The sequence below is a fragment of the Sphaeramia orbicularis genome, chromosome 13 (assembly GCF_902148855.1).
Source record: "Sphaeramia orbicularis chromosome 13, fSphaOr1.1, whole genome shotgun sequence".
In the NCBI taxonomy this organism is placed as follows: domain Eukaryota; kingdom Metazoa; phylum Chordata; class Actinopteri; order Kurtiformes; family Apogonidae; genus Sphaeramia; species Sphaeramia orbicularis.
The window spans coordinates 28,572,116-28,594,171 of NC_043969.1; the positions used below are offsets into that span (position 1 = coordinate 28,572,116).

The following is a 22,056-nucleotide window of genomic DNA, read 5'->3' on the forward strand; positions in this document are numbered from 1 at the left end:
GGAGCAGAGATGAAACTATACACAGCAGAAATATGACAATGGTACATCCTCATTTGCTGCACCATGCTGGCTTTCACAAAAACAATACTAAGACTAATGCAGATTTATTTTCTTTTACAAATAGCCAAATATGGTTACCCATTTAAGACATTTCAGATGATTTTTTCCTTTCTGTTGACCCCCCAAATGTTACAAAAACCAAACACAACCAACCAAACAAAAAAAACCTTATACTGAAATTCAAATTCTTCCCTTCCTTTATGTTTTATTCTGGGGATGCTACTAAGTCAGAATAATACAAATAATTCACACAAAAAAGACGTATAAAGTACATGACTAGATTACAAATGAAGATAAGAGGATAGATGTTATAAATGCTTAAAGCTGGAGAGTCCAAACAAGAATAATGTAATTTTTGAGGAAATTTAATCACTTCACTGTTATGTTTAATAGTTGAAGTTTGTGAAATGTGTCAGTAATTAAACAGTGAATAGTGTGTAGAGTGATCAGTTCAAGGAGCCCAACATTAGATAAGACCCAGTGCTACTTTTGTGGTAGTCCCCAAATTGTTAATATTATTTTTTATCTGTCTAACATTTCTTAAGTGATTTGTCACTGTTTATTATGAAATAATCCACTGTATTTTTGCATTTTTTCAGTGAAAATCTGGAAATGTGGTATTTTCCTATATTTAATGTACTGATCATATAGATGTTCATAAAAGCTCAGATTAAACTTGAGGGTTATTATTTAAAAAAACAGAGAAAACTGAGGAAAAAGTGACTTTTCAGTAAAATATATCATTAACTGAATATAAACCAAGCATTTCCATTCACTGTCATTGATCCAACTCCATGAGTTTTACTGGGGAATCAAGGGTGTAGAAGATGACAGTGTTTCCATGTTCACTACGGAGCCTCTGAACGTCCAAATGGGTCATATCTGATGACTATGAAAAGATGACAAACTGCATTTTACACCAAATAATCACATGTATTGATAGGATTTGTGGAATGATAGATATTAAAGAGTTCATATCAGTATATGGTTTTGGTTGCTGGTGGATGTTTGGGTCTTTATGGGTTAAAATCCAAAAGCAGGTCATCTTAACATGGATGTTTACTTGCATAATACCGGTGTAATAGACTATTCATAAGGGCTGCATTTATACATGGCTGTCTGTTTTAGAAAAGACTGCTCCTGCCTCATGAACAGACTATTGTGAAGTCTGATTGGAGTCCATATAATCTGAAGTGGACATCCAATTACCGTCCCCATCCTCCCCTGTCTGTCTCCTTGTGTTGTGTCATTCATTAAGTGGAGGTGGATATCCATCTCCAATAACCTGATGTCCTGCTCCGCTCTCTCCAGGCCTCTCCAGCCGCTCCTCCATCACACGCTTGATTTCACTGAAAACGTGAGAGTGACCCGGACTAAACAAACAAGAAGAATAGCGACACAGATCCGCCTAATGGTCACCATTTAACTCCATTCATAGACTCTCCATTATGTCCGTATGTTCTTTGAGGCCCGGATTATAAGAAACCTCAGTGACAAAGGTCAGAGGGCTGAGCAGACACTCCCACACCTCCGTGACCTCCTCTGATCCCACGACCCCGGCACCAGCAGCCTCTGGGCCCCTCTCTCTCTCCCCCCCGTTGCTTAACCGGCTTTGTCCCAGACTATTTTATGCTGCATCTCTCACATCACGCTGAACAGGTCAGGAGATGCTAGAGGAGACGTAATTAGACCCAAGATAAAATTTAGAGGCTCATAATTTTTTATCATAATGTAAAATAAATGCACTTTCATTGGTACAGTACTGTGCAAAAATCTCAATTTTAGGTTTTGTAATTTAGTAAGGTTATAATGATCATAAGCAGGTATTTTCTGCAAACATATGTATAACTGGAATACACAGGATAATATGCAAATGATAAATTTCACAAAAGATATGCCTAAAAAGAAGATACAGTGCATTATATCTGTGTGGAGAAAAGGGTAAAAGCCCAAATACAGAAAAACTCTGGGATTAATATACCAAAAGGTTATTTAAGAAAATTTTCAGTAAGTCAAACCAGGAGAGTTGAAGATGCAAATCCAACTGGAGGTTGCACTAAGTACTGACTTTTACCTGTGGAAACCCTTTAGTAGATGACACACAGCTCTACATTTCAATGTCCCCAGGTGACAATAGCCCCATACAAGCTCTGGGTAAATGCATGGAGCAAATATCTGAATGGATGGGCCATAATTTTCTTCAGTTAAACAGAGAAAAAACTGAGGTAGTCGTTTTTGGACCCAAGGAGGACCGTCTTAAAATCAGCTTGCAGCTCCAGTCACTTCAGTTAAAAACCTCAGACCAGGCCAGGTATCTGGGTGTTGTCACGGATTCAGACCTAAATTTTAAAAATCACATACAAACAATTACAAAATCAGCTTACTATCACCTCAAGAACATTTCTAGGATTAAAGGACTGATGTCACAGCAGGACCTTGAAAAACTTGTCCATGCATTTATCTTTAGTTGAGTTGACTACTGTAACAGTATCTTCTCTGGTCTGCCTAAAAAGTCTATCAGACAACTGCAGCTGATCCAGAATGCTGCTGCTCGAGTCCTCACTAAGACCAAGAGAGTGGACCACATCAGTTCAGTTCTGAGGTCTCTACACTGGCTCCCTGTCTCTCAGAGAATAGACTTTAAAATTCTCTTACTAGCATATAAAGCACTGAATGGTTTAGGCCCAAAATACATCAGAGACCTTCTAGTCCAGTATGAACCATCCAGACCACTCAGGTCATCTGGTGCAGGTCTGCTGTGTGTTCCAAAAGTCAGAACTAAACATGGAGAATCAGCGTTCAGTTTCTATGCTCCGTATATCTGGAACAAACTACCAGAAAATATCAGGTCTGCTGAGAGTCTGAGTTCTTATAAGTCCAGGTTAAAGACTCACCTGTTCACTGCTGCCTTTGACTAAAAGGCTTTTTTACTTTTTAAATCTTATATTCTCTTTCGAAACTCTGCACTGCAACTCTTACTTTAATATGTGTGTGTGTTTATATTTTTGGATTTTATGTGTTGTTTTCTTACTTGCTGTTTTTAATCGCCTTTTACATTTTTCTTTTATAATGTTTTAAATGGGTTTCTTTTTCCCTGTCATATTTCAATGTCCTGTGTGAAGCACCTTGAACTGCCTTGTTGCTGAAATGTGCTATACAAATAAACTTGCCTTGCCTTAGTTCTGCTGATTTTTTTGTGTCTCCTCTGTGGGACATTCAGCCACGATTTTTAGGTGGTATTCATCCCAAGTACTGTGTATTTTTTCTTTTTTCTTTCAGGCAGAGCTGGAAATTATTATTTTTATTTATTTAATTATCTATTCATTTGTTTTGTTGTGTTCTAGTTGCATGTACTCTGATAATCATTCTAACACTTCTACATCAATCTCACAGGTATTACCTTTCTTTTGAACCCAATTTTATTGAAAAAAATTTTGTTCTTTTAGGGAATCTTATTTTCTGTTGGTAGGCTGAGAAATGGTTTTAGGGCTCAATAAGTTTAACACTGTACATGCCTGCATTCTCTTCTTGTGTCTTAATTAAGAGATTTTAGAATGAAGATGCACACTGAGTACAACCCTCAAAAGCCACAAAACTAAAGGTAGCTTAAGAATTTTGCACAGTATGTAACATTTTATCCCATTTTCCCAATTTGTTCAATTTAACTGCATTTTATTTAATCTAATCTGAGACTCCAATAGTTTGTCATAGACCTCAATAATGAAATAATATGTTTAATTACAGACTGTATAACATTTTGAGTAAATTTTCATTGTAAATTTGCCAAAATAGCCTCTCTATAACGCCCAATTAACTTTGTAGGATTACAAAGTCTCTTTATACTCTTATTGTTCTAATTAAGCCTCTGTAAAAGGTTCTCAGCATGATTCTTGGTCTACATTTTAAACTATTTCTGTGGTAAATTCAAAATGAATTCTTTCTCTATAGCTAACCTTTCCTATCATTCATTATAATATTATTTTGCATTTTCCAGGGAAGATGCATTTTCCTATATTTCATTTACTGATCATGTAAATAATAATAAAAGTTTAAAGTAAATGCAAAGGTTATAATATGAAAACAGAGAAAACTGAAAAAAAATGTTGGTTTTTTTTTCAGTTAAGTATGTCATTAACTGAACATAAAAATAAGTGTCTACAACCACTGTCATTCCTCAAATTACATGGGTTTTATTGATGAATCCGTGTTGGAGAAGATGACAGTGTTTCCATCTGAAGACACACGTGCTAAAAAGCAGGGATACTGCATTTTACCTGAATTATTTCAGTTTGTTGATAGGATCAGTGGTTAAAAAGTTATTAAACATTTTATATCAGTAGATGCTTTTTGTTTAGGTCTTTGAGGGTTAAAAAGGCGGTTTTATGCCAGTGTAGAGTTTAAACTTGACCTCATTTATTGTTGACATTTAAAAACCTTAAATAACAGAAAATATCAAGGGTTTTCACTGTTGCACTGATCATATAGATCAGGGGTGTCAAACTCATTTTAGTTCAGGGGCCGCAATCAGCTAAATTTGATCTGCAGTGGGCCAAACCAGTAAAATAATAACATAATAATATATAAATAATGTCAACTCCAAACTTTTATCTATGTTTTAGAGCGAAAAAAGTAAATTTACATCATGAAAAGGTTTACATCTACAAACTATCCTTTCAAAAGATGAAAAAAATAAGTGTAATTTTAACAATATTCTGCCTCAGTTTATCATTTACACATGTACATTATAACTTACAGATCACAGTGGATCTACAAACACACAAAACATTTAGTTATAGGTAGAATCTTGTTCAAATTGTACTTACTTCTCTTAAGACATTTCGGGTTGTTCATATTTGTTCAGGTTATTCACATTTTTTGGCAAAATTATGCTTTGTTTTGGTGTAATTACATGAAAATATTTACATTTACAAAGAACAACATTTGGAGTTGTCATTATTTTTATGTTATTATGATAGTATTTGACTGAATCCTGCCCACTTGAGATTGAATTGGTCTGAATGTAGAATCTGAACTAAAAGGACTGTTAATATCTTTAGTGTAATTTTTGCATTTCACAAATTCATCCGCATTGGACCCTTTGGTTGGCCGGATTTGGCCCCCAGGATGCATGTTTGACACCTGTGATATAGATTATTTGTTGGAAACATAAGTAGGGAAACACCTAAACATGTCTTGACTGCTCTGTCCACTATGGGGTGAAAACACTTGCTCAAACTTTTCCTTAAATCTGGACATTATGGAGAACATATTTATATCCTCTTACGTATTGAAGCAGCACAGAGAGAGAGAAAAAAACAAACAAACAAACAAAAAGATCAAAACAGCAGCGACAGTGGACGCTTGTTACATGTGGAGACTCTGGTTCAGGCAGTTTGGAGCGACACTTCACCTGCCCACAGGCCTGAAGGGGAACAAACATGAAAGCATTTTCACATGTCACAGGACTGAACTCCTTACCTTCTAACCTTACACAGTGGAGGGGGCGGCCAGAGAGGGCTGTGGTCAAATCCAGTTTTTCTGGCCACTTTTGTGGGATGGGCAAGTAAAGAACAGACTGAATGCTTAATGACTGTGTCAACTTGAAGGAGGTTAGGTGCAGAAAAACAAAAGTAGAGTCTGTTTATGACGGACGTATATACACTGTTGCCCATAAACTTGGAAAATTTTGTTTTCAGACATATTCCTGTTTTTACTCATGCTCAGCTTTATTGTCATTTGATCAGTGGTACATGATAGAACAAAATACACTTACCCAGCTCTCAGTTTTGTGGCATAAGGAAGATAAAGGAATAAAATATAAAATAGAATATATAAAAAGTACCATAAAATATGCAAAAAAATGTAAAATAATAAAATACATTCTTAATTTGTACAAAATTGCACAGTATTCAGCAACAGTACATTACAGTTACAGTGATTTTATTCCTATTTATACACTTTGATCAGGTGCAATGACTACATACTGAGGTCCACTTACACATTATCTATCAAGAATAAATCACATCGTCACAGTCATTTCACAAAAAGAGGTACAAATATTCTATTCCAAATTCATGGGCAACAGTGTATTTTGGTATGGCTTTTGTTACTACTGACTTGCAGCAAAAAGACGAATTCATGAGCAGATTCTGGCACATAAAGATCAGAGAAAAACAACAATGATGCTTTTGTGACAGAGAAGACAAGAATTATACAGTATTGCATATTAAACATTGCCCTGGTGTTTTGCTTCTTCTCCTTTTTTTTTTTTTTTTACCCGACAGCTGTTTCATTTTTGGATATATGAGCCTACTTTCTAAGCCATAAATTGATTTATAATTACATACTATAAAAACTGTGTTTCTGCTGTGGAAATCTTCCAAAAACAAAGCTAGAATAAATAATAACTCTATTCTCAGGGAACACACTTACATTGTAGGTTGAGCTCGTTTACAGCCTGTGCCTGTTTTGGTGTTATACTCATGCTGACAAAAAAGAGAAATCAGTGAACTTCCTCCTCTTTGTTTTTCAGTTACACGTTTAAAATTGTTGTTGTCTGCTTCTTACTGAGGCTAAATTGAGCTGACACCCCTCCCACACAGCTCGTCCTCACTGATCGGCGACATTATATATCCCCTATAAGAATGAAGCCTCCTTGTCTTTCCCTCCTCTCATTATCTGAAGGTGTTGGATGGCAGAGGAGAGCCTCTGGATTGACGGATGGCTGCCGGAGACCGTGTCACCTCTCACTCAGTCCTCCCACACTCTCACTGTTAAGGTTTGGGGAGTGGGAGGGAAAGAGGAGGGGGGTAATTCCAGGGTTCAGGTTTCAGTTTGTGGTCATTGCGGGAGGAGGGATGGGCGAGGGAAGGTGGGATTGTGGGAATTGTACGAGGATAAAGAGCAGAGAGGGAGTCCTGTGGTTTGTCTGATCACTCCCGAATGCATCTTTCCCCTTTCTTGTTATCATAGTCTCAGTCGGCCCTGCTGATGGTTTAATCCCGAGCCCACTCAGCTCCTCATATACCCACTGTGGCATGTGAGGAGGGGGACAACAAGACAGGGACTGTAGAGAGGTTGGAGGCTGCTCGCATTATACCACAAGAGTTGTAATTAAAACTCACAGTTAATTGGCTTTTTACATGATAAAGCACAATCTTCTCATGCATAAGTGAGAGCCTCTCATGGCCACAGGCCTTCCCTATAGGAAAGCAAATATACAGCTCATACATTCTCTTTGTTGTGAGCATTTCTGTGGGCTAATCATCTTAAATTTAATCTTCATTGTTGCCAGAAACCTGCAATTCATGCCCACAAAGTCCAAAACGGCCCATGAGTATTTGAAGATTAATCAGATCCTTAAAAAGGGAAAATAGCAAAACAATATTGTAAATTACTTCATGAGGGGTCTTACTTTTAGTTTGTGAAATCACATAATGTAAGTATAATGTAAACATATGTCCTCCATTACCAATGTATCATCATGCCATCATGTATTATATCATTGTTACAGATGCAACAAGCAGTTTAAAGGCTCAAACAGTCTGGAAAAGTCAAAAGGATCCACTTTCTTTGCATCTCCATGAGCTTAAGAAGATCATGAGATGTGATGAAAATCTAGTCAAGTGGGAGATTTTTAAGAGTAACATGATAACATTTAAGTGTTGAAGCTGACTGAGGCTGGGCTGCTTTTATTGAATTAACATACATTGTTCTATTGTGCATGTAAAATCTTATTCAGCTAAGCCACTAATGCAAAGACTCAGTTAAAACTTCACACTATGGTTTCAGATTTAACCCAGCTATCTTCTAAAGTCCATTTCAAGAGCCTATAGCAAAACTATGCCAATGGCTATACTTTCTTTACAGATACAATAGTAGTTTCTCAGTTACAGTTGAGCAACAATTAGACCAGTTTAACACTCTTGTCTGTGCTGGTGATATCATTTACATGAACGCTGCCCTCGCTGTGGTTCGAGCGGGAGCAGCTGCAGATCCAGATCCTGTAGAGAGGAGTGTCTGTTTATTTGGAAGTTTAGTATTGAAGCACTGTGAGTTATGTCAAGTAGTACCCATCACTCTGACATGAGTCTACATGGCGTTCTCCATCAGTTAAGAGATTTAAACACGTTTTAGCATGTTTTTGAGAAGGATCTTTGGAATATAGTCTGCTCATCATTCACTCCTGAAAATCTTAATGGAGGTTTCCCAGATTCTTTAGAATGAAATGGCCTGAAGTGGAAGAACCTGATTTTACTTGGTGATTTAATCGAGTTCATTAATGACAATACATGTCCTGAAACTGATATATGGTACAGTATCTGACTGAAGTGTAGATGACCCAGAAGATGCAGTCATTGTTTTTTTCTTTTTGTTTCATTCATAAAGACCCTGTGAATCCTCAAAATTCACCTCAGTGTAATGTCTACGTTTCAGTTTCTTAGATGTCTGTTCATGTTTCCGTACCAGTTGAACTTACACAGACAATTCACTGTACTGTAGCTGTTTAGGGAAAAAGATGCTATAAAACCTATGAAGCTCTCAGTTAAGATGCATGTCTATACACTTAAGTTGCAAATAGCATGTGATAAAGGCCTCAGTTGTGTCCTGCATTTTCCTAAACACAACCACTGGTCAGAAAATACAGAGCTTCAGCCACAAGACACCTTGATAAAATCTTGATGTTATGATTGGATGGTTCAGGTTCAGGCTCTGGCCTGTACAGTAGAGAGGTGTGGACCACATGAAGACAAAGGGCAAGACAAAGGGCACTCGAGAACGAGGAAAAGATATCCACTTGCTTTAGGGGCTACTGTGTTCTGTTCTGCTGTGTATCATCTTACCTGACATAATTGGGTTCTTACGAGCACCAAATGGCGCTCACTGTGGCGTCCAACAGACAGGGAGGGCAGAGCTACCAGAGGGGAGAGACAGAGGATGTTACCTGTCACCTGGACTGTCCTCCCTCCCTCCTACTTTGTCTCTGCGGAGGGAAACCGACAAACAGACTCATGTGGAGGTGAGGGGCCTGGCGATGGCGTCTGTCTGCACTTCCTCCTTATTCGCCATAACACAATGGTAATTGGTACGAGTGGGTGTGTGTGCATCTGGTGCAATAACCCCCACCACCACCTCCCCTCCTCTTCATCTACCCAGCCCCCACCCTGTTGAAAGCTCATTAAAAGACCTGCTGTTAATGAGCTAGAGGGATCATAGAACTTCATTTTCATCAGGAGGGTGAGGGGGGGTGGGGTTAAGGCCAGATATGCTGGTGCAGAGGTTTTTATGCCCTTAAAATGGAGTCAGCAATTATCCCAACCCCTTGACACTCCCCACCCACCCTGCCCTGCCTCCTAACGTGCCCACAAACAATAACCAAACTGCCCCCTCCTCAATTTAGTATCCTGAGAAATCTGTGTTGCCCGTGTCCCATCATAGCTCTCTGTACCCGACTCTCAACCTGCAGGATGACAAAGCATCAGAATGACTGACACCAGCTCTGATCACACACACACACACACACACACACACCACACACACACACACACACACACACACACACACACACACACACACACACACACACACACACACACACACACACACACACACACACACCACTGAAATTATATTACAGTTTCTAGACAAAGACAGTAACATCACAAGGATGTAAACAAGGAATGAGGGTCCCTAATCCAAACATTCACATTAAAAATTAATAACTCAGCGCTGACTGTGGTCCTCAGAGGAACGACCCACTCTGACTAAGACAACATCCTGGTGAGAAAGATACTTAAAAATAGTTTCAAATGCTTTGTTGTGGGTCCCAGTCTGCAGGCCAGAATAAGGCAAAATAAATAAACATGAAATGGAAAAAAAAGCAACGAAAAGAAGAAAGAGATATGAAGAAGAGCTGAAAAAACACAACAATGCAAATGATTTCACCTCAATTCTTTATTGAGGTTCCTCATGACAATGTCAATTACAAAACTGTGTCAAGTTTAAAAAGACAGCAGAGCGGTACAGCGTCACAATAGCCAGTGTTCAGTGTGAAGGAAAAAGACGACCAGCAATGCTTGGAAAAGTGAAGGGCAAGTAACAGTGACAGGCAGGTGATAATAATAATAATAATAATAACAATAATAATAAGGAATTCAACAGCGAGAATATTAATCTATGTACAAAATATTATCCCTGAACAATTACTCACCCATAATTCAGTTTTACACAGCACACGCAAGTATTTGTTGTTCCTCAGAATCGTCCCTGACTTGAATAAAAGTAGAGATCCGGCAACACAAAGTCATCACAGTAGTCACAACACAGTTGGTAACACAACAACTTGACAACTCTGTCCTGGTATTTTTGTCAAATGAACAGATTTTTCTGAAGATGTACAGCAGTACTCATGCATAACTACAGCGAGTGAACTTAAACTGTTACCATATGGCAATGCTTCAGATGCACGACTTCAGTCATGCTCTGGACAGAAAATCAGAGGACAAAGGGCTCAAGAGAAGTGTCACCAGAGAACTGTCTTTTTCTATATGTACACACACAAAAACATTCACACAACTCACTCAACCAAGTGCTTGCTTGGTGGCTTTCCACAAAACACCACCAATCAACTAGCTATGACAATACCTCCCAACCCTGTAGATCAGCAGTCAAACAGACTTTTACATGCAGCATCCATAAACAAGGAGAAAATCAATCAAGAAAATGTAAAACAAAAAACAAAAAACAAAAAAAACAAAAACAGCAGTACTTTTTTTATGGCTGCAAAACATGCATGAGCTTTGAGCGGTCCGGCACTTCACAAATGTAAACAATGGAAAAAAAGAAATAACCGTCACATAAAGTACAAGTAGAGAAAAATTAATACACACCCGTTTTACATGTACTGCAAGTAAAACTGCAGTTTTCTTTATGCATAGAAACTAACCATGGAAAATATCAGTAGACATGACTTTAAAGTCTCCATATTCACATTTATAAAATAAGGAAATGAACTAAACAACAGAAAATCATCTGTACATACTGTCACAAAGTCAGGAGCACAGCCTCGCTTGGCCCCATGAGCCCTGTAAACATTATGTTAAGTGACAAGTGTTGTGACAACCAAGCGCCTTTAAAAAGAAGTCTGAGAATCTGCAGGCAGACAGTGTTTGGATTCATTTCACCCCTGTGTCTCTTCAAACAACTTTAGTCTTTAAAAGGTCTTCTCAAAAGGAAACCAGCAACGCTATGCAGCACTACATTAAATGACCTCTCATATAAAAGGTCTGCTGATGGGGAAAATATATTAACATGATTCTATTGCTAGGCTTTTCATTTTATATAATCTGTTCTCTGTATTATCTGAAAGTTTATTTCTGTCCCCACCTGTCCAGTGGGTCACCAGAGAGATAAATCGTTCGTCTTTTGCATCCTGCACTGCAACATGGTGATCAGTTTCCTGCGTCGGTGTGGACTGTGGCAGTTCACTTCCTGTTCAAGAGCTCTGGTAATCTCCCTGCTGAATGTCATGGCCTTGTTTTTGTCTGTGGTCTAAAGAACTGTAGGCACTTAGTTTCAACCAGCAGCTTTGCATACAATCATGAACAGTGTGGCAGGCTGCTGTGTGCCTCAGTGTGGGGTAGAATGGGGAAACAGGGGGGCAACAGTGCAAGACTGCTTGCTACTTTCTACAGCTTCTTCTTTTAACTAGAGTCCAGGTTAATGTGCCTGTCAGTTCAACGATGGGAATTTCAATTCTATACAGTGCTATTTTAATGTTATGTTTGGGGATGGCAACTTGTCTTAGGGTGCAGAGGTCAAAGCCAAGCCTGTTTCTGCACTGCACTCCACTGCAGCTGAACTCCTTTGGTTCTCCACAAACCCCTCCAGGTTCTGTCCTTCATCCACCTCCATGCCTTTGCCCACGTCACTCTGTGTCTTGCCCTCCATTTCCATCTGATCCAAACTGGCCTCATCCTCCTCCATTTTCACCACTACTGCTTCTTCTTCAGCTTTTATGGCAGCCAAAGTATCAGCGGCGCTGGCCTGTGCGTAAGTGCCCACACTAGCATGACTCAGGCCATGCACTTTCTTCAGGTGTTTCTCTAAAGTGGCATAGACAGTGAAAGGCACTGCACACAACTGGCAAAGAAAAGGAGCTTTGGAGCCTTGAGCACCGTGGGTCTTCATGTGGCGTGTTAACTTTGAACTCTGGGCACAAGCGTAGTTACAGAGGCCACAACGATATGGTCGCTCGCCTGTGTGGCTGCGGCGGTGCACGGTCAGGTTACTGCTGTTGCGGAACTGTTTACCACAGAACTCACAGGCCTCGTCTTTTTTCTTTTTGCCACCTGTGCTGGCAGTGGTGTTGTTATTGTTGTGTCCTGCAATAACACCTCCTCCTGTACTCCGCCTCTCGTTTTCTCTCTGCCACTCCTGCACTGCCTCGCTGACTTTGGCTGTGGTCCACTCTTTCTCTCTCTCTATCATCTCCCCTCTTTCGCTCTCCCACTCTCCAACCCCTCGCACTCCTATCTCTGGCCTTTTGGGTGTGCAGTTTCCACTAGCAATGCCGCTCTCGCCGCTGCCCCCTGTTTCTCCACTCTCCAGTGAGCCTTCAGAGGGGCTGGCACATGGTGAGGTGTGCCTGGGCTCCACTTGTCCCTCTACCTCCTCCTCCCCTCCCTCTCCCTGGCGCTGGTACAGCCTCAGCAGCTCCCTGTCTGGCGGTCTAACCTGTGAGGTCAGCAGCATCAGGCCTGAAGCGATGGAGGGGTGTTTGGGCAGGGTGAGGTCCAGCTCAGAAGGACCCTGAGATCTCACGTTGGCTGCTTTTCCAGTGATTCCAGCTGGCTGCATTTGAAATCTCCCTCTCACCCCCTGCCTCCCTACGTCCTCCTCCATGACGACCATCTCCATTGATTCGTATCCACTTCCTCCACCTCCAGCTTCCCTGTGATGGCTCCGTATATGACGAGCCAGCTGGCCACTCTGGGAAAAGGCCTGCCCACACACTCCACAGTGATAGGGCTTCTCGCAGGTGTGAGTCCGGCGGTGGGCAGACAAGGCGCGTAAGGACTGGAAGTTCTGGTCACATAGCTCACACTGGAAGTACGCTTGATTGGCACTGGTCTGGGGAAAAGGAGAAGCAGCAGGTGGGGAGGAGGACGGAGACAGCACCAGGCCTCCAGTGGAGCTGCTTGTGGTATTACTGCCCTCTGCCAGTTCCCTGAGCCTGATTGAAAAGTTCAGAGCCTTCGTATTACTAGAAGATGATGTGGAGGTGGTATGCGTCTGACGGGAGCGACTGAGGCGCAGAGCAGAGGGTTGAAAGGCAGAGGCAAGTGCTTGGCTCAAGTGGCGTGGGTCCAGTGTGGCAGTGGCTGGTTTATGCTCTTTGATTTCTCCTCTTCCTGATCTCATGTCGGTGTCCTCATCCTCATCCTCTTGGTAGATGCTGAAGGAATGTGTGTGCTGAGCATGCTGCAGGACTGCCCACGCTGATGGAAACACACCTTCACACTGCTGGCAGGTGAAATAGGACGGCTCCTCAGGCGCTGTAACACAAAGATGGGAAATGTGGATTTAGCAATGTTGATGAATGACTTTAAATACAGATGGAATACAGCCTTCAGAAATGTGATCATCAGAGGTGGGAATAACAGAATAACTCATATGTTCGCCCCACGATACAGATGATATCTCAATACAGCAATTCTACAATACTTCATACCATGATGTCTGTGCAACTGAAGAGGAAAATATTATCACAGCAAAGAATCTAGCTGAATTCTTAACACACGAACATACAGAATGTACACTGAGCAAAAATATAAAAATGTAATTGCAACATGTACAATACTTGTATAACACGAGATGCACAGCCCAAAATGAGCTCATGACGTCTGATAATTGTAAAACATGGTTAATTCTCTTGATTTGTAAACAAACTTTGTGTCCATCTCTGCAAGTGAGCACTTGCTCAGTGATCCAGTGATTCCACCCACAACACAGCTGTGGCAAGTCCAGATACTGCTCAAACAGCATTAACAGTATTCAGGCCTTCCTTATACTGGGGACAATAAGAGGAGACCTCAAAATGTCACATTTCCTCAGATGTCACAAATCATGTGGGAATGGTTCTGGATAACATCCCATAGCTCCGTGTAGCCCTCAAAGAGGAGTAGAATAGCATTCCACGGGCCAAAATTGACAAGACCGTCAACTCGATGAGAAGACAATGTGTTGCTCTACGGGAATCCAGTGGTGGACACACAAGATATGGAGTTGTGATTTCTTTCAACTGGCCCCCACCGTGTCCACATGACTGTCCCTGGATGCCAGACGCCACTATCACATTCTAATGGACAGTAATCTGTACCATACTGATCAACAAAATAAATTGTGTGTGATTAAATATATTGTGCAACACCTAATGCTATTAAAATTTAAAGTGTCACATGGTGCATTTATATTTTTGCTCAGTGTAATTTCATGTTGATGTCTGTCATTCCAAGCCACAGGAAGTCAAACTGGCATGGGATCCGGTCTGGAGCACCTGCATGTTTTAATGAAAATACTGATTTCTGGCAACAGTGCAATTTCGTATGATGCAATGTATTCCTGTATCAGCATTTTATCCAAACCCATGTCTTGATAAACTGTATGATTCAGGAAGAATCTAATGGGAGAATAGTGCAGAAAGATCACGGATTCAAGTATTGAATTAAGGGTGGAGTGAAAGGCCAGAGGATGCAGATATTAAAAAGAAAAAGCAAAATAAGAGAAAAGTAAATGTACAAAAAGTTACAAGAGTCAACTCAAAATAAAGAGATGGGTCTGTGTGTTGAAAGGCCAACACAAAGGAGAGTCATGTCACTAAAGTACATCTGGAGATATTTTTATATGTGGATAGCTTTGTCTCCTAACCGAGAGCCACTCTCCAATTAAGCTGCAAATTGCTAATTAGCAGAACGTAGAAAACGAACACTTTATGCAAATGAGGCACTGACTCAGCCTGCTTGACAAATGAGGCCTTTCTGCATAAATCAAAATTGGAAAGAAGATCCCCAAATTGAGGGGGAAAACAGTTCTTTTTTTTCCCTTCTTCTTTTTTGGAGAGGTTCAAAGCCGACTCTGGTATAAGCCTCTTTCATGTTTCCTCAAGTCAAATCCTTCTGTATTTTACTGGAGGGGGGAGGAGAATAAAGATGAAAAAGAGAGCAACTGTTTCTTTCTCTCTTTTCCCTCTCCCGCCCTCCCTCTGTCTGGAGACGAGAAGAGCTATGGTGTTCATGTCCTTTAACCTAGCCTAAGGAGAAACCCAGGAGAAGTTGAGATACTTCTTTTAAAAATAGGGTGAAGAGTAAGAGCAGGAAAAAAAAAAAAAAAAGATAGGTAGGTCAGGGCTCAGGAGATAAAAAGAAAATGAGATAAAAAGATTATAATGTAGTTCGGGGGGCCAAGAGACATCACAAAAATATGTCACCCCTTTGGATTGTACTTGAGACCCATCCTCCAACCCCGGCTCTCCTCACCCCTCCGCCCCCAAACCCTCCAAATCTTTCCCTGAAGGGGGGGCTTTTGTCTCAGGGTCCTGGAGTGAAACACAATACCCAGCCGGTTTCTCTTTCGCTCTCTCTCCCCTCTTGCTAGCGTTTTTTTTTTCCCCTTTTTTTTTGTAAGGATTCCCATTTGGCCCGGGGTAGCACTTGAATATTAAGCAGAAGCAATAACTACTAATTAAAAATGCAGATTGGCTGGGAGCACTAACGAGCAGCAGGCAGAATCTCTTTTCCCTTGGGAGACGGGGGGAGGAGAAAAGAGAGGGGAGGGGGGGCGAGAAATTGAAAGAGGGCAAAGCGAAAGTGTGTTGAAGATGGGGGGAAGAAATGTGTGTGGGGGGGGGTTGTTGGAGATGATGAAAAAAAACAAACAAGGAGAATAAATAAAAAGAAATGAGACAGATGCACGCGGCTCTTCAGTAATCCATCCCACTCAACCCCCTTTCTCCTTCGTCCTCGCCGTTTCTCAAATACAGAAAATAGACTGAGGACCTGTCTGTTGTGGGATAACTGCTCTTTCACTTTCAGTCATCTCAGCAGCTTCAGATGTTCAGTTTCCCTCCCACAGTCACAGCCACTCAAGTAAAAACACAACTTCCTATTACTTCAAGGCTGCGAGTTGTCCAATTAAAGCTCTCCGTAACCACTTTAACATGCAGGAACTAGTGTCACAACTCATAAAATCTGAGGAGATAAAGACACTAAAAGCAGGGTAAAATTACAATCAAGAAGTAAAACTTGAACCAAATGCAGCCTACATTTGCTGATGAAACTTTAATCCAAACTTATCCACTTTTACATAATTCAGAAGCTGTCATGCTCTTTCCCCTTGCACTGGGCACGTGTGCAGGTTAGTTGTATAATCCTGCTAGCACTAAATGACCATGGATTCTGAGTGAGAGACAGAATGAGCGAACAGGAAAAACAGACTGAAAAAGAAAAACAAGAGCAGGTTGTGGACAAACGGAAATGGTGCACGCTCCAGTCCCCTGAGCGTTACACAAAGGAAGGAACTGCTAACGTGTTCGAGTTTCAAAATGTGCTAAGGGGCACTCATACCTACTCTGAGTGTGAAGCAAGACACTCTGTCCATTTGCAACATCCATTTAAACATCCCCTTGCTTTGCATTTGGCAGATAACAGTGTGACCCTCAGATATGTTTGACCTTTGCAGGGGAAACACAAAACCTCTTTTCCATTGCTGGCCAACAGACATGAAATTTGCTAAAATGGATTTTAATGAGAATTCATGAATTACTGATTGAGATTTGATGGGCTTGACCCCCACCGTGACGACTATTGCGAAGTCTGCAGTCCATTTTCACTCTCAACCTCTAAAAAATGCTTTGGAAGAGGCGTGAAGGGATAAGACCTTTAGGAAAATCATGTGTAATATCTGATACACTTGACTGCAGGCTGAAATCTAAGCAGAACATGAAGAGAGGGGCCAATTAGGACAAATATATACAAACAAGAAGATGAAGAGCAAGAAAAAGATGGGCAGTGTGACTAAAATGAAGGAGGAAAGAAGAGATTCCCAAGAGCTCAGGTGACTTGGCCCTGGGCAGAACAGTGGGAGATGGCAGAGGAGCTGCACATGATGCAACATCCTCCATTACAGTGTCATGACTGTGATGAGTGTTGCACCAACAGCCTCACATCTCTGTTTCTGACCATTTCATATTGCAGTACACGGCTACAGACATCACACCATTCTCCAAAATTAACTGGACAGCACTTGGAGCACTGACACACCCCTCTCCTATCTTCAGTTTTGAGGTGGTGTTGGTCCAGGACTGTGGTGGATGACAGTATGGGAGAAACATGTTTACCTGGCCATTTCACCTCAGAGACTGACAGCCAGGGAGATGGCAGGAGCCACTGGAGCTCAGGTGCTCAGCGTGGAGCCCTCAGGGACCCTGGAGGCCCTCAGAACGCTCCTGATGCCTATCCTTTCCACACAATTAGCCTGTGCGTCACTAACTCATGCAGGTCTGCTAATGGCAACGGCTAGCTAATGAGCTGGACTCGTGAGGGAGGGAGGGGGAACAGTTGTTAAAAGAGTCGGGCGGTTAACAAAAAAAATAAAACAAAACAAAAAACAGAGCCACTAATTAGCAACCTGTCCTCCTCTGCTTCCTCTTCAAGCACTCACCTGTTTTGTGAGACTCCGCCTTCACCTTCAAACCAGGCTCCTCCCCCCAGGCTCTGTCCCGGGCCGCCCCTCTCCTCAGCTCGATGAATCCCGGCTCAAGCTCGGTGTTGGCGATGCGCTGCTGTGCTCGGTTGGCAGGTGAGGGAGGCGCGGCTCTGGTGTTGGAGGCCTGGTTTCGGGACCGGCAGCCTCCCTGTTTGTGTTGGATGAAGGCCAGGATGTGGGCCAGAGGGAAGGCCTGGCTGCACTGGCCACAGGTCAGCAGGTCACTGCCCTCATCGGAGGCTACAAGTGCTGGAGGGGCAGGCTGCTGATCTGATGAGCCACTGAAGTCCACCGGCTCAGTGACATCTGACAAATAATGACAGATAAGAGATGGTCAGGGGAAATAATAATAATAATGTACAGTCGGAATATTATAAGAAATAACATTTTTCAGCTGCCAGAAAAGTTTTTACCATTGCACATTTTTGTGAAACACTGATACATGTAATTTGTTTTTCTGAACCAAAAATACTCTATGTCTCATATCAACCCTATATTGATATGACATTGATATCTCACGGTGTTTTAACCAGTGTCATCAGAGGAACTATTTTGCCTCTGCAATAGAGACACCAGGTTTACAAAACCCACCCAAGACCAGAGTTTCAGCTTCACTGAAGCTAGGGGGATATGAGCAAAGGTATTTTTTCAATGTTATGGATGATTTTCAAGCTGAAAACAAAACATGACCCAAAAATACTCTGTAAGCCATATAAACTGGAAAAACAAATTTACAATTAATATAACGCGACAATCAGATTAGTTGCATTCTGATTTCTTCGGGGGAATAATCTAAATTGTGTAATTTAGGTACTCTATACAATTTTCAGAGAGCAAAACCTCAGTTAATTCAATTAATTTCATACACATGTCTAGAAAAGTTGAAGGCTTTTTGATCCAGAAATGTTTAAATGATACCATGTATCCAGGGTTTGCAGAATAAGACTAGAGCAACAATTTAAATATTACAAAATATGAAAAGCTCATCCATGCCTCCTGACCCAGACATGTCAAAACAACACTATCAACTGTATGTGCAAGCCAAAAATGTTCATTGTTAATATTTTGTTGTTTTTGTTACTATTTGTCTCATTTAGTTATCTTAAGACCACCATTTTGTCTTGGCCAAAGTGGACATAAAAAAGCTAAACATAAAGTAGCACAAATGTTATTAGAGCTCAGCAATGCAACAAACATGTATGGTTTTACAAAGTGCTACTTTCAGTTGTAAACTCTGTTACCCACTGTAAGGCAATGAGGACAGTCTGCTCAGCCAACACTGACCACTTCCTTTAACTAACCCAAAACACTTCAGCTCACGCTGACAGAGGAGGTTGGCTTGATGTGCAAAGGTCCCATACTCAGCACAAACGTCAAGCTGCAATAAATACGATAAACATCACAAAAATGAAAAAATACAACATTATGACCACGGCTTCCACCTTCCACTCACCCATTACCCAACAGCCGCATGCACAGCGTGAGTTTCTCAACAGGAAGTGAATTGCCATTAAAAAAAAAAAAAAAACGACTGAAGGTGTTGGAGATAAGGTGGTGTTTTTGTACACATAACTTAAATCCTGATCACACACAGGACAGAAGACGAGCAAGTAGATGTTGCACACACAAATATAAATAGGCCTTGGCAGATATTTATGTAAACCATAAAAATAAACAGTGAAGAGGAAATTAAACACTGAGGTCTTATCTTAGATGTTAAAAACCATATCAAGAAGATGAGTAATACACTCAAATATACAGTAAACACAGTTATCTTCAGACAGACACTCACTCACAAAGCATTAGTGATGCATCTGACTGCACTGATATCTGTGTGTACTCTGTCTCCAACTGTTTTTTTCTACGTTCTCAGAACCAATCACTGGGTAAGAAACCACATGTACTTAGTAAATACAACATGTTTCGAGAGATGAGAGATGTTCAGCTAATATCTAAAACAGTTCACGACATTGTAAACATTTGTACAACTTTGCTCAGAACATGAAAGAAACAGTGATTCTTCATTTAAGGAATGAATCAAACAGCAAGGAAAATGTAGATTTCATTATGAAAATTATTTGGATACAGACTTTTATCACTATCACCCTGACTTTTCATTCACTGTATGGATAGAACGTTCAGGGGATTCATATGTTCTCATATTATCTTATTTGTATCTAGTATTTTGGATATGGAAGTGTATTTTACATTTACTGCTGTGTGCTGCTGCTCAGGGATGGAAATGAGCTGGTAGTTCAGTGTGGTTCTATGCATGTCTTTTCCTGTGTAACTGAGCAGGACATTTGATTTCGTGTTACCAACCTGAACAATCCCAGGTTTGAGATGCATGTAGCAGAGAAGGCAAACAACAAATGCAGAGGAGTGTTGTTGCAGCTGCGGACACAAACCAGCCTGAGTAAACTTTGTCAAGGTAGTTGCTCACCTCAGGCCAGGTAAGGCTCAGAAAAGGAGGAGGCAGAGGAGGAGGGGTGGAGGGGGGGTCAGTAGACTGACTATTGCTCAACACGGTCACGGGCACACCTTGATGCCTGGACTGGATCCACCTGCCCGGGCTAAGATACAGGACAGGTACAGACAGTACAGTCTGAAGTCGGATCTCGCCAGTTGTTAGTCAAAAATGTCACCTTTCCTGTTTCAGGGCTGCGCTGTTTGTGCAGACTTGTAAGGCGCGGTCACGCACGCACGCACACACACACACACACACACACACACACACACATACACACACACACTGGGTTGAGTCAGGGCCTGTGGTCACACCAGACACGCACCACTGGTCTCCACTATAGAGAACTGTACTAAACAAACCGCTGTTGAAGTTTCTCTCATTTCCTTTCAAACGGTGCATTTCTTTCTCTATGAGCAGCATCGCTTTCCAAATGATTCAACAATCTGCACGTAAAACCAACCTCATAATGTTTAATATTCATATTAATTGGAGCATTATTTACTCCGGAAAAGTGTTAAAAAGCACTGCGTAATGACATGACTCCGCCTAGATCCACCTCTCGCCTCTACACAGGTGTTCCAGCTCTTCCATGTACTCAGGTGAAACTGTCCCGAAGAAGCCAGAGGCCAAACGAGAAACTCGATCACCGCCTAACCTGGAAATATTAATCATCATGTTCGGACCTGTAGCCTTTGAAAGCAGCGTGCCTGTAAACCGGTCCGTCCTCTGTGAAAACCACGGCAGCAGTACGCATCAGGACAAACAACAGAGCCGACATATGAGATCAAAACTGGGACATGTTCAGTCAGAATAAACCCAAAAAGCTACAGAAAAGGTTAAAATACACTTTGAAAGAACCAAGGCGTTTTGAAGCTCAAAACAAGGTGAGGTTCATACATAATTTCCACAACATCAGTCGTGACCGGTGAGAATGCGCGTCCAAAACATGTGCGTAAAATGTCCAAAAATCCAAACTGTGGCCTCAGTTTATTTCATTCCAATCTGACAAACGTCACAGTTAGAGCCCACACATCCTGCCCTCCCTTCCTTCCTTACCTTGAATTGCACTCAGGTGCTGCGGTCGGCTTCCAAGTTTGCGCCTGGACATCGCGTCGATCGTTCCGCGTTTGGCACCGTTCTGGGTCCCAAACAGCGCAACAAATACACCAGAAACAGAAAAACCTCCTGAAGCTAAATCCGTCCACTTGTTTTCCCTCTGATAAGTTGGCCGAAACCTGGGCTGCGGGAACAGGCTGATCTGAGACTAGCCGGACTGTGCCTGGACTCGCACTGAGCAGTGAAGGCAGCGTTCAAGTTCACGCTTCTTCCCCCGCAGCGAAGTGGAGGGCAGAGGGGGGCATGGGCGACCGAAGGAAGCGCCCGCCCCGCTCCGCTCCTGCGACCCTGACCCCGCCCTCCTCGGGTAACACACTCCTCTGTTTTACACACAGAGGTTTTAAAGCAAGCTTTCACTGTCTGTTTCTATGAAGGTTTTAGATTCATCATAAAAATGATCCAGTTCCTCCTCTGAAGTCTCTGTGGTTGGTTTACACAGCTGTTCTCAAAACCAAACTACAGCCACTGGAACATCTATTTGGCTTCATTTATTACTAAACTGACTGCTTTACGAGGCCACTTAACTTTTAAACACACTAAAGTCTCAGAGTAATTACCTTAAACTTAGAAATAATAACCCATTGAAAGAAGCTTCAATTAAAGGAGCTGTCGGTACAAAAGTGAGATTTGTCGCCACCTTCTGGAAA

General features: G+C 41.5%; 1 protein-coding gene across 1 annotated transcript; it reads right to left on the minus strand.

The window, feature by feature from the left end:
* Positions 1–10,596: 10,596 nt before the first annotated feature.
* Positions 10,597–21,628, minus strand: znf296 (zinc finger protein 296). Its single transcript, XM_030153074.1, has 3 exons — positions 21,350–21,628; positions 17,779–18,129; positions 10,597–13,616 (listed from the first exon to the last, which is right to left on the minus strand). The coding sequence occupies exons 1-3, from the start codon at positions 21,399–21,401 to the stop codon at positions 11,863–11,865; spliced, it is 2,157 nt and encodes a 718-aa protein (XP_030008934.1). The 5' UTR covers positions 21,402–21,628; the 3' UTR covers positions 10,597–11,862.
* Positions 21,629–22,056: the final 428 nt, after the last annotated feature.

Coding starts and splice junctions, on each gene's coding strand:
- znf296 (XM_030153074.1), bottom strand. CDS start 21,401: ATGTCCAGGCGCAAACTTGGAAGCCGACCGCAGCACCTGAGTGCAATT. Junction 18,130..21,349: donor GCACCTGAGTGCAATTCAAG/GTAAGGAAGGAA, acceptor ATTATTTGTCAG/ATGTCACTGAGCCGGTGGAC. Junction 13,617..17,778: donor GGCGGAGTCTCACAAAACAG/GTGAGTGCTTGA, acceptor TTTGTGTTACAG/CGCCTGAGGAGCCGTCCTAT.